General features: G+C 38.2%; 1 protein-coding gene across 1 annotated transcript in view; it reads right to left on the bottom strand.

Annotated features, from left to right (window-relative positions):
- The window catches only part of il11ra (interleukin 11 receptor, alpha), a 33,605-nt gene that overhangs the window by 10,404 nt on the left and 10,258 nt on the right, over nt 1-12,943 (bottom strand). Inside the window, 3 exon segments of the mRNA XM_056252037.1 lie at nt 1,409-1,569; nt 2,014-2,080; nt 4,306-4,402. Of these exon segments, the coding sequence (XP_056108012.1) occupies nt 1,409-1,569; nt 2,014-2,080; nt 4,306-4,402 (325 nt within the window).

Genomic DNA, 12,943 nt, shown 5'->3' with positions numbered 1-12,943 from the left:
CAGTTGTTGGTCTGTCAGTTGTACATTTTTTTTGTTGTTTTTTTTAGGATTCTTTGATGAATAGGAAGTTCAAAAGACTTTTGTAACATTATAAATGTCTTTACTGTCACTTTCGATCAAATTAATTATTCCTTGATAAATAAAAGTATTGATTTCTTTCCTCCAAAAAATAAAAATAAAATTCTCACTGACCCCAAACTTTTGAACGGTAGTGTATATATACACAGACAGACATGTGATCCACCAATCTAGAACCACTTTCCCATTGAAGCAACATTTTAGAGGCACTTCATGCACTTCTTGGATATATGATCCGAGATGAAATGTGTAATGAGTCTAGACCATGATTCAAAGTGTATCAGATCTGTTATGTTTATGTTGCTACAAGACTTTTATTTTAGTGAGCCAACATAATTTTTAAAGAAGAAAGAATCTAATATAGTCGCGGTAGATGCCATATTTAATTTTATATAGATGAAAATGAGGCTGTGAGGGATAAACACTGTTGAAACGGTGTTAGGGTTAAGAAGGAATGTTCTGGGATCTGTACAAGTTAAGTTCAATCAAAAGCATTTTCAGAAGAATGTTGATTGACAGAGAAAATTATTTAGATTTGTCCTAAAAGCAGATGGATCGATGGATGGAGGGAGGGATGGATGGAGGGATAGATCGATGGATGGATGGAGGGATGGATGGATGGATGGAGGGAGGGATGGATGGAGGGATGGATGGATGGAGGGATGGATGGATGGATGGATGGAGGGATGGATGGAGGAATGGATGGATGGAGGGATGGATGGATGGATGGAGGGATGGATGGAGGGATGGATGGAGGGATGGATGGATGGAGGGATGGATGGATGGATGGATGGAGGGATGGATGACAGACAGACAGGTGATGGATGGATGGATGACAGACAGACAGATGGTAGATGGATGGAGGAATGGATGGATGGATGCATGGAGGGAGGGATGGATGGATGACAGACAGACAGATGATAGATGGATGGAGGAATGGATGGATGGATGCATGGAGGGAGGGATGGATGGATGGATGGATGGAGGGATGGATGGAGGGATGGAGGGAGGGAGGGATGGATGGATGGATGGAGGGATGGATGGATGGAGGGAGGGATGGATGGAGGGATGGAGGGATGGATGGATGGATGGAGGGATGGATGGAGGGATGGATGGATGGATGGAGGGATGGATGGCTGGATGGATGAAACTAAATTCAACTAAATGAATTGTACATCCATCCCTAATGGTCTAGTTTTGATTAACATTAAATTAAAAATGGCCCTGAGACAATTATTGAAACCCTTTTTCTCATATATTTTATCAAGTGATTCACACTGTGAGTCAAAACCCGAAACAAGGGACTCTTGTATCACTGAAGTTGACTTACGTCCCAGGCGTAGTTTGATGGACTGCAGTAAAGTTCCTCGTTCATCATGGCAGCTGTAGTTGCCTTCCATTGAGTGTGTGGTGTTGAGTAGTGCAAGCGAGCCCTCGTGTGTTTGCCACGTCGGTACTGAGCTCCCATTGAACCGCCATTCCACCGGAGACCTGCCGACCCCATCCAAAACTCAAAGTCAACATCTCAGTCAAGAACCTTCACCTAGTTTCCTTGCAAACCTGTTTTAATCAAAGATATACCTACGACCAAATAACAGTTATCAACGCCAGCTGGACCTACGTATCGCGTTACTCGTTTGTGTGTCTTGCAAATCTTATTTTTGGCAGCCGTATTCTCTTGGATAGCATCCTTTTTGGCGAGAAATAGGATTTCTCAACAACTGCATTTATATGAAACATAAGGCTTGCCAAAATCTGAGGCTGGGGAATCAACCCCCCTCTAAATAGCCTCAATGTGTCCAAACCCTATAAGGACTGGCCCTGTGCCCCTACAGAGGGTGGTTAAGCACACTATTATCACTCCTTACAGGAAAGCTTAGCTCTGGAAGTCTGATGGAGTTCTAGCAAAAACTTAATATAGACCGGAGTACGTACCCGCCATGTGAGCCTCCGCATGTGAGGGTGACCCTGGAGCCCAGTCCACCGAACTGGACGTCTGAAACTGAAAGCAGGAGACATGTGAGCTGTTCTATTCCAGAGCTGTCAAGTGATTATGTTATCAACAAGCCAATAGCACAGGAATTTTGACGGAGCCAAAGTGTGCCGCACACAGCCTGAAAAGTGAAGCCTAAACATTTAGATCGCCCCCTGGTGGCTGGCTGCAGAATAGGTCATAAACCCAATTACCCAAAACCAATTACACTTTTTGTAATAAAAAGATTGTTTTTAGGTCGTTCACACTGAGGTTTGTTCAAGTGTTCTTTATTCCAATAAGTTTGGTTTTAGTTAGTTATTCGATGCTATAAAAACAGGGTGTAACATCACGACCGAGTCTGCGCGAGTATAGGGGTCACCCCGGCTCTGTATGACATCATTAACAATGACTGTTTCAGGGATATTTTGGCTTCATTTTTCTACAGTGGAAGAAAGTGGAGACCCCGCTGTCCGTCTTTTTTACAGTCTATGGTCGGAGTATTGGTGGTGTATGTTCTATTTACCATAAACTATCAAATAAAATACATTAAATTAAATAAATAAAGAGCATAAATTTGGCTGTCGAATTTAACGTTAACACGTGCAATTGATTAAATGCTTAAAAAAGAAAATTAGTCATTGTCTTTAATGCATTTATACATTTATTGAAATAACAAAATGTCATCATCGTGAAACGTTCGCCATTCTTAGACATTTTACTGTGAACGCCTATAGAGTCGTGCAGGACAGCAGCAAAAATGTAAGATTATGTCCATAAAGTGGTGGGGAATGTTTATTTATTTGATTTGTTGCAGTCTAAAGGGCCGTCTAACCAAAGAACGATAACTATAAAGATAACTACAGTAGTCAACATTTGAAGTGGATAAAAAAAATTCATCAAAGTTGTCATAAGACAAGAACGGGTATTGTTCAAAATAAATGTATAACTTTGATGAAAGGTTTTGATCCACTTCAAAAGTTGACTACTGTATAACGATAACTATATTTGCGTCCACACCAACGAACGACAACGGTCTGTTTTTCTAAGCTCGCGCTGCGGTTTAAGTGTAGTACAACGTCATTGAACATGTTTTTGCTCTTCCCGTTGCATTTACACCAGCAGATGTCCTCAGCACGCTGTGTTTTGAGTGAAGCGTAATCCAGCTAATAATCTAACGGTGAAGCTGATGTAGTCAATATATGTTTATTTTCCAAGCCAATTTTCTTGAAAAGTGGCTCGACTTTTCAAACAGTGGTGGATTTTCCTGGACCTCGGCGATTAACTTCTCCGCAATGTCGTCTGCCATTTTAAATGCGCGAGCCCTTAAACTAGAATAGATTCTGATTGGCTGTCAGTGTTTTAATAGTTCAGCAGCAAAAAAAAAAACATTACGAAAGTGATCCCAACGATATCGTTCCTCTATATTGTAATAGCTGTGGTGTGAACTCTGCTATTCTTTAATATTGAGAACGATTTTAAGAACTATATCTTTATCGCTATCGTCCTATGGGCCTTAATAGTTGCTTCCACCAAATTCCACTGCTTCACACGTTCATCATTAAAAGCCTAGCAGAGATTCTATAGCAAGAATCAAGGTGTTTATGTTACTTTTCTGCCTAGTCAGAATTCAGTATTTATATCAGACATTTACTGCCAAAAGTTAAACAAAGAAAGGCAAACACACACGCGCACAGAGACACACACACTGGGAGTGGCGTCGTTCCAGTGGCCGGGGTTTTAACTGCGCTCAAGAAACGCTCGTGCTCAATGTCGGCTTTCAGGAAATATTGGCAAAAGCATGGTATTTGAAATCCCACCACATTTCTCAAATTTCTCCCTCTCTAGCCAGCTAAATAGCAGCCATAACACACACACACACACACACACACACACACACACACACACACACACAGACAAGCCAGAGTGGCTAACATTAATTGAGCAATTCATATGTAAGGCAATGGAGACTGGAAGTTTTAAACAAAGATGTGTATTGTTCTAAAAAACAAGGCCTTAGCTATGTTCCTGGTATGGATTAAAATTACATTTTCACATGATGAATCTTTTTGCTATCTGGAGTAGTCGTACAGTATAATTTCACCCTGCTTTGACTAAACGAAGACACGCTACAAAGGCTTTTGACCAATTCCATATGCAGGAACACAAATCCAAATACTAGCAGCAACCAAATCCCAATGCTAATGTGACTAGCTATCCTGATGCACTTCGGCTCAAATAAAAGCAATCCGTACCTTCATTGGTCCATATCTCTGATTTGACGTGGTCAGAGAAGAGGATGAGGATTCCAGTGACTATTAGATCGCCAAGGCATGACACTAAACCGGGCATCTGTGAGGGAGGGGGGGAAAAAACAACAGTTTAGGCTCTTGGTTAAAGGGAAGTTAATGGGTATCATCCTGTGTAAAACATCCACCTGCTTAGCAACCATCAAGGCTGTGAAACAACATAACAATTAACCGCTCTAATTTTGATATAGGCAAACAAGACACCATGGCAATACGTGCGTGACCATCTGATATTTCTGTATAAACAGCACAGAGAATCAACATCACTGCAAAGCCATGTTGACATGAATGCTGGTCGATTTGAACAGTTCTGCAGAATTCTGGGAAGTTATTTGGCTTAAGTACATTCGCAATAATTGACTGTTGAGGACATTCTGGGTTATGACGTCAAATGAAAAGGGCCCGTTATCTGAAATACGGCCCCGAGGAGCCTTGTATCAACAGACTGTAAACATTTTAAACAAATACTGTGACTGACAGGACACATCTGTCATGTATGCGGCGGGGATTTGCCTGGCAGGAATCGTTTTATGACAAACGGATACGGATGCATCTAAAGCGTAAAGGAAAAGCAAAGTAAATGCAGGAAATATCTTCACATTCCAACAGCTGAGGTCACTAAACCTCACAACAAGACTCAGGGGAGTTTATTAATTCATTAATGGCAGAAAATGATTTCCAAACGGAAGTGATAAACAAAAGTTATGACCGTTGTTAACAAACTACACAATTAGAGAGCAAAAAACAAGTAGAGAGGAAAATAAGTCAATTCAATCATTAATGAATTAATTACATTTAAAAAAAAAGTTATATAATGCGGAATGCTTTTAAATCCGAAGCAGAAAGTTTACAGTTGGGTTTAAATGTAAGGTCTCTTGCTTTGAGAATGTGGTATTTAACATCATACAAAAGACATTTAAAAGATCTTCTAGCTCAATATTGCCAGAAACATCACAGTGAAATTGTACATTTTTTGTACAAATTTAACACACAAACAAAAACAAAAATGGACACTGAAATTTCCAATTTACTGAAAGTTACAATACACACTGAAATAAGCGCTGTGAAATATTTTACTTCAGGGCATCACCTTACCCTGTTTGGATAGGGCTTCAGACAGAACGTTAATTTGTTAATAAAATCACATTGTCTTGACTCGCACATGTAAATAATGACGCATCAGACCGCTGTCAGTTTGGCAAACTAACGTTCTAAAACCACAATGTGTGCTGATATCCACAGAAGATAAACAAACAAAGACACCGTTGAACCACTGGGCTTCCCAGTAAGAACCATGGAACCAAATTTATCTGGGGTCTTTCCTGCTACTTCCGCTAAATGTGAGCAAACCATAGGGTTGTGCGATATGTATCATCTACGATAATATCCCTAATGTTCAAGCCGGCATTATCGAGAATGTCAGCTGCTTTACAAGAACCAAACAAACACACTTCCAGTTCATGACGTAGTCTGGCCATTTTCCCCTTCTTGGGTTTAGTCTCATATCAAATGATTAATGATATCAATGTCACACGAGAGTGCTCTGAATATCAGCACACATTTCATGAATGATTCAATGACCAAATGAATCAGCCCTTTGAATAAATGACTCAATGACTCAACTCGTGAAGCAGCCAAATAGATATAGTAGAGTATAGTAATAAAATAAACTTCAGAAGATCTAAGAACTGGATTCACTGAAGTGTGTGGCATTACATTTATTAGATATTCAAAGACTTGTTTAATTTTAAATCAATCTGCATTTGCTGAATGTCATAAAGTCGTAGTTCACGAATAAACACTTAACCAAATATTTAGCCCCTAGGCTTTGTTATTATCATTATCTTCTTGAGCATCATGGGATGTGCGTTTCTCAAAGCAGACGGGTCAGAGAAACGCTCAGGATTTTGTCATCATTCTTGGCAGCTGTAACCGAGTAGCCTGATTGTAGAAGATTATATGTAGTAGTAATCAAGAGACACATATTTTAGTGAAAACGACACAATCCTTCACAGTAAATCAATTTTCAGAGGGGAAAAGTAAGACTAAAACTCTCTGAGCAGTAAAAACATCCTTGATTTTTATTTCAATATGGTTTAGCCATCATTATTATCTTACATCTCTTGGTAATTCAGAATATATGAATTTTCCTCAGTGCATCAGAAGAGTTTGACTTCTCAAAACCGCAGGCCGAAGTTGTTCCCCATTAGTTTTATGCTACTTTATTGCAGGACTGCACCAATCTACAATGTTTTTCCCTCACTGCTAATCTATAACACAGGCTTATAATGCCTAGAAATTATCCTTTTATGCTATTTCAGATTGTAATTATAATAATGCCAGCCTATATGCTCTTCATTGGCTGAACGTGAACAACGTCTTACTTTAACCCTCAAACACTGTAGTTGTAGCTGAGACTGAAAGAGTTTGGTTCGTGTTGTTGTCATGTCAAGAAGACGCTGTTTTCTGTGCTGCAAAAGCAACTTCCAAAGGATGAGGACCCGGGCTAAAATTGATATGGCAAAACCTATGTCATGGTTACTGTTTGTATCTCTGTGAATACAAGTGCTGAGGAAGATTGAATTTCAGAAATGATAATGGTTGTTTGGTTTCTGACACATGCTGTAAACGGAAGATCCAATCAAAACAGACTGGGCCATCTGACCAATCAGAGCGGAGTAGACAAATCACAACATACTGGGTCATCTGACCAATCAGAGCAGAGTAGACCAATCGCAACAGACTGAGTCATCTGACCAATCAGATCAGAGTAGACCAATCACAACAGACTGGGCCATCTGACCAATCAGAGCAGAGTAGACCAATCACAACAGACTGAGCCATCTGACCAATCAGAGCAGAGTAGACCAATCACAACAGACTGAGTCATCTGACCAATCAGAGCAGAGTAGACCAATCACAACAGACTGGGCCATCTGACCAATCAGAGCAGAGTAGACCAATCACAACAGACTGGGCCATCTGACCAATCAGAGCAGAGTAGACCAATCACAACAGACTGGGCCATCTGACCAATCAGATCAGAGTAGACCAATCACAACATACTGGGTCATTGACCAATCAGAGCAGAGTAGACCAATCACAACATACTGGGTCATTGACCAATCAGTGCAGAGTAGACCAATCGCAACAGACTGAGTCATCTGACCAATCAGAGCAGAGTAGACTAATCACAACAGACTGAGTCATCTGACCAATCAGAGCAGAGTAGACCAATCACAACATACTGGGTCATCTGACCAATCAGAGTAGAGTAAACCAATCACAACAGACTGGGTCATCTGACCAATTAGTGCAGAGTAGACCAATCAGAACAGACTGGGTCATCTGACCAATCAGTGCAGAGTAGACCAATCACAACAGACCAATCACAACAGACTTTAAAAGTTTCATAATGTGAGTTAAGCTCACAGAATGTACAATAAATCCTGTACACGTGTATCTTAGTGTGCCAAACCCGAGGGCATGTCAAAGCCAGCAGTGGTCATTCTCTTATTTGACGTAGTTTGTTATCTGGATGGCCTCCATGTTCTCCACTCTCAGAAGACTGTCAAATTCAGCATGGAGGTGCAGCTCCTCTCACGCTCCATAAAGACCTTCTGCATGTCATCATCAAGCATTTGCAAGAGTGAAGTGTTTTTTTGTTGGTCTGATATGGGACATCGCACTTTAAACCACTTAAAGGCTGCCTGATTATAACAACAGTGGTCGGACAGTGTGGACTGAATGTTTCTGGGAATGTTTTCTTGTTGTTGGTAAATGATTTTATAAATCTATACAGTTTTCTATGTCAATATATATAGTAAAATGTAATTTATTCCTGTGATCAAAGTCCAGTCTTCAGTGTCACATGATCCTTCAGAAATCATTCTAAATATCCTGATTTGCTGCTTGAGAAACAGTTGTGCTGCTTCATACTACTGAGGAAACCATGATACACTACCATTCAAAAGTTTGGGATAAGTACGATTTTTAAAATGTAAAAAAATAGTTTATGTTAGATTGTAATTTTTTTTTTTTTTTACTTTTTTTTACAGCATTTTTGATCAAATAATAAGAGACTTCTATCCAAACCAATAATTATTACAAACATTTTTTCTCTGTCTCTGTGTGTGTGTGTGTGTGTGTGTGTGTGTGTGTGTGTGTGTGTGTGTGTGTGTGTGTGTGTGTGTGTGTGTGTGTGTGTGTGTGTGTGTGTGTGTGTGTGTGTGTGTGTGTGTGTGTGTGTAAATTATGTGAAAAAAAAATAGTTATTGCTTAATAAAGAGAAAAGAGAAAAGCTAATAAAAACCTAATTGTGACTAATACAAATATGGTAACCATATAGTATTATGCATGTTGTGTTGTTTATTACTTCATTTAAAAATATATAGAAATTATACAAATAAAATGAATTCACACACGCTGCATAGACAGGATCATATCATAATACACCATCAATTCTTCTGCCATTAGATCTGTTTGCCTCTGGAATCTCTCAGAGTGGATGCACCTGCGGCTCTTTGCGACCGAGCCAGAAAGGGCAGAGTTATGATCCCGGCTTCATCAACCCCCACCCGCTGGAATGCCTCGACTTTTCCTTCACCACAAAAATGCATCTCCACACAAGAGCTCTACCTTCCACATGTCAAACCCACAGCGTGAAAAACCAAGAGCTAAACGGTGACCGCAAGCCAGTGGTAAATTATATATCAGGGGCATATCCTTATATATTATTTAGTCTGTTGCCTGTTGTTGTTCAGGATGGCTGGTTCGAACGCAACAGAACGACGGAGCATCTGGCGAGGATAAACAAAGAGCTGTAAATCCATGTTAAAAACAGACCCTCAGGACCCATAACATCCTTTAACTTTTCCCAACATTATGGGCAGGTCTAAAAGTTTGTGAATAATAATAATAAATTATATATATATATTTTATATAATTATATATAGTATATATATATATAATTATATATACACAGTATACATATATATATATATATATATATACATATATGTATATATGTATACTGTGTATAATTATTTTGTATATATGAATACACACACACATGCATGTATATATTTTAAAAAAATGTGTTATTTATATCTAAAATATATATATATATATATATATATATTATAAATTATGTATAAATATTTATAAAAACTTTTATTTTGGATGCGATTAATCACGATTAATCGTTGCAACGCACTAATACATACATATATTCAACAATACCCTTTTATTTCAGCCTTATGAATATTTTAAAACTAGTGGCAAAAATAGTACCCATTAAGATCACTCAAAATACAAATTTTATATCAAGTATCTACATGATGCTATTAATATCCTATACCAATCACTAACAAAAGAGGTTTTGTTTATGTGCCATTACAAGATCTTATTGAACAGTGGAACCAAATGTTCCTAAAATTGCCATTTATGAAAATTTAATGGCTTTGGATAATTTTTCCACCCACACGTTTTCATATTCGAATACTCAATGCCAAAACAAACACATACACACACAAATGCACATATGCCAGCCAGATGTTGAGTTTGCATATTCAAGCATGTAAAAATCTAAATTTACGACCACAACGCATGGCAACTATCAGGTTCTGGAACACAAACACACACACACATATGGATAACCTTCCCAAAATCTGAATCATCAGAAAACCCACACGCAACTGTAACTCTGCTCATACATTACAATCAACCTCACATCACTACACCAATCGAATCAAACACTAAGGCTCTGTTCCAAAACCTACATATAGAAAACTTCAACTTAAATGAACATTTTAAATGTTGCCTTGGCAACTAACTAAGATAAAATAATTTTAAGTTGAAATACTAACATTTCCGCAACTAAAATAAATATAATAATATAACTTCGTCCATTACATCCCTTATTTCTAATTTAAGTTTGTTAAGATTTTATTTTATTTCTGATTCTGAAAAACTTGATGCGGCAAGTCGTAACGTAGCTCAACAGCTGTGGCGGTGTGCCTAATGAATACCTTAAAATAAACTCAATTTGATTTTATTCGAAATTTTATTCGAAATTACAATTTTCTTTTGCCATCTTGTGTAACTAACTGTGCTAATACTGTGGTATAACAAAAACAGTATAGCAAGATCTTTGCTAATATAATTCTATGGTTGCACAAAATACCATCATATCACCCAACATTAGCATAGTCTATAAAACTATTTAAGTCCTGTTCATTTCAAATGATTTCTTAAAATACTTCCCTTAAAGGTCAAATTAAGTCCTCAGTACTTAGTCACAAATCGTTCTGCAGGAAAGACAATGGACCAGAGAGGTAAAGGAGGATAGGGGGACCTTGGGGGACTCAAGTTGCCTCAAAGTAGGAAAGACAGCCAAGAAAGTGCGAAGGAATGTGCAAGCCTCGCCAACATTTTATGTTTCTTTCCATTGAATTCCAGTGTTTGCTCTGTGGGGTTGCTCCGCTTGCCAATAGAGGCCGACTCTCAGAGTGCTATGATAACAAGAGATAAGGCTCTTATGTGAGTCTTTTCTGATATAATATCATTTTCAATGTCAGCTGAGCTGCAACAATTATATCTCCATCTGCTTCACAAGCTTATCGCCCATTGCCAATGTTTGTATATGGAAAATTGAAAAGGCATTGTTGATAAAAGGCGTAGAAGTAAAGACATCCTGTGGCCTTGTGTGAGGTATTGCCTCGAAAAAAGAACAATGCCTTCGCCGACTCTCAAGTGCACTTTTTGGTACGCAAACACTTTGCAGCATCTTCTGTTTGGACATCTAGGAAACAAGTTCACTCATTTCAGAGGGTGTTTGTCTTTCTTTCCAGCACTGATTAGCAGGACCCTTGCAGTGTAATGCAAGTCTAAGCATACATCGCAAACATGACTCATGAAGTAACATGCAGTCTTTTTACGAGGGAAAATGCAGATAGGACGACTGGAAATAGACAGTGTTCCCTCTTTGACACATTCCAACTCATCCAACACGCCTGAATGGAAAACAGACTGCCTGACGAATGGAAAGGCTCACGTGAGGAATGTGAGGCACATTTGCCCGGGGTTTCATGCATTCTTCTCTGACAGTTGTTTCCTAGCCCACATGCATTAGGCGGTGAGCGTATCAGACAAAATAATTAATCAGTGCGAGTGACATTTCTCTAGATTATCACCTTTGCAAAGGGCAGCGGTTGAGAACAATAACCCTACGAGAGAGCTGATGGTGCACTGGACAACACTGGCCTCAACGTTAATCTCCTGTGTGTAATGAGCCTGGTCAACAGGAAAATAAAATGTGTTTGAACTTTAACACTTGATCTGGCATCACCTATAGCATAACGGAAAACCAATATAGTTGTTCTTAATAAAGTCAAAGTATACTTTAATGCTTTTTGCATATCAAAAAGACAGCTAAATCAACGATTAGCCGTCATTAGTACCACAACTGCAGAAGTTACATTTATATCTTATAAAATAAGAAGGTCAGACTTTGCATTTTGACCGGAATCACTTCAAAACAATTGAATACACCTCTACTATGAGCAGCATGTTTTAAGCTACTGTATTAAAATTAATTTAGCTATTTTTTTAGAGCATGAAATCAAATATGTTGGGGGGACACTGTAAAACTGATTGATAATGACAAAAAAATATGTTTTTACTTTATGCTTGATGGTTACACCACAGGACATTTAAATTTAAACTTTTCTGGAAAACGGATTGAGTTTTCGGCACACGTGTTTTACATTAGATTTTCCCTTTAGTTCTCATGACCCTTATTCCAAGTTGCTATCCAACCAGAAAAGTAAACACAGTTACTTATTGTATCTACAAAAGTAAACACAAATCTACAGATAGATTAATATAGAACACTGGTAACACTTTTGTTTGGGTCCAAATCTCACCATAAACTAGTTCCTAGTGCATATTACTAGGATATTGGATGTTAATAGTACTTATAAATCACATATTAATGCCTTATTCTGCATGACCATATTCTACATCCCTTAATCTAGCCAATACCAAAACTTAACCACTACCTTACTAACTATTAATAAGCAGTAAATTAGATTTTATTGAGGCAAAAGTCATAGTTAATAGTGAATATGTGTTGCCCAAACTAAAGTGTGTCCAGAACACTATATTAGTTGGGGATTAATCATTTTTTCGGTAACACTTTAGTTTAGGGTCCAATTCTCACTGTTAACTAGTTGCTTGTTAGCATGCATATTACTAGGATATTGGCTATTTATTAGTACTTGTAATGCACATATCATTCTGCATGACCATATTCTACATTCCTTAATCCTACCCAATACCTGAACTTAACAACTACCTTACTAACTATTAATAAGCAGTAATTAGGAGTTTATTGAGGCAAAAGTTGTAGTTAATAGCTAGTAAATAGTAAAAAAAAATGGACCCTAATCTAGTGTGACCATTTTTTCCTATTCTATTATTATAAAAAAAAAACTTCCTCATACTTAAATAACTTTAAGTGGCTCTCGAGGCGTATCGCTTTAATCTGGTGTATTCACTTGTGAACAGCTAAACAACATAAACA

This window comes from Rhinichthys klamathensis, unplaced genomic scaffold (assembly GCF_029890125.1).
Source record: "Rhinichthys klamathensis goyatoka isolate OS25496 unplaced genomic scaffold, OSU_Roscu_1.1 h1tg000091l_1, whole genome shotgun sequence".
NCBI classification, from domain to species: domain Eukaryota; kingdom Metazoa; phylum Chordata; class Actinopteri; order Cypriniformes; family Leuciscidae; genus Rhinichthys; species Rhinichthys klamathensis.
The sequence above is the reverse complement of the archived record's forward strand: the minus strand, read 5'-3'. Positions and strand labels throughout refer to the sequence as shown.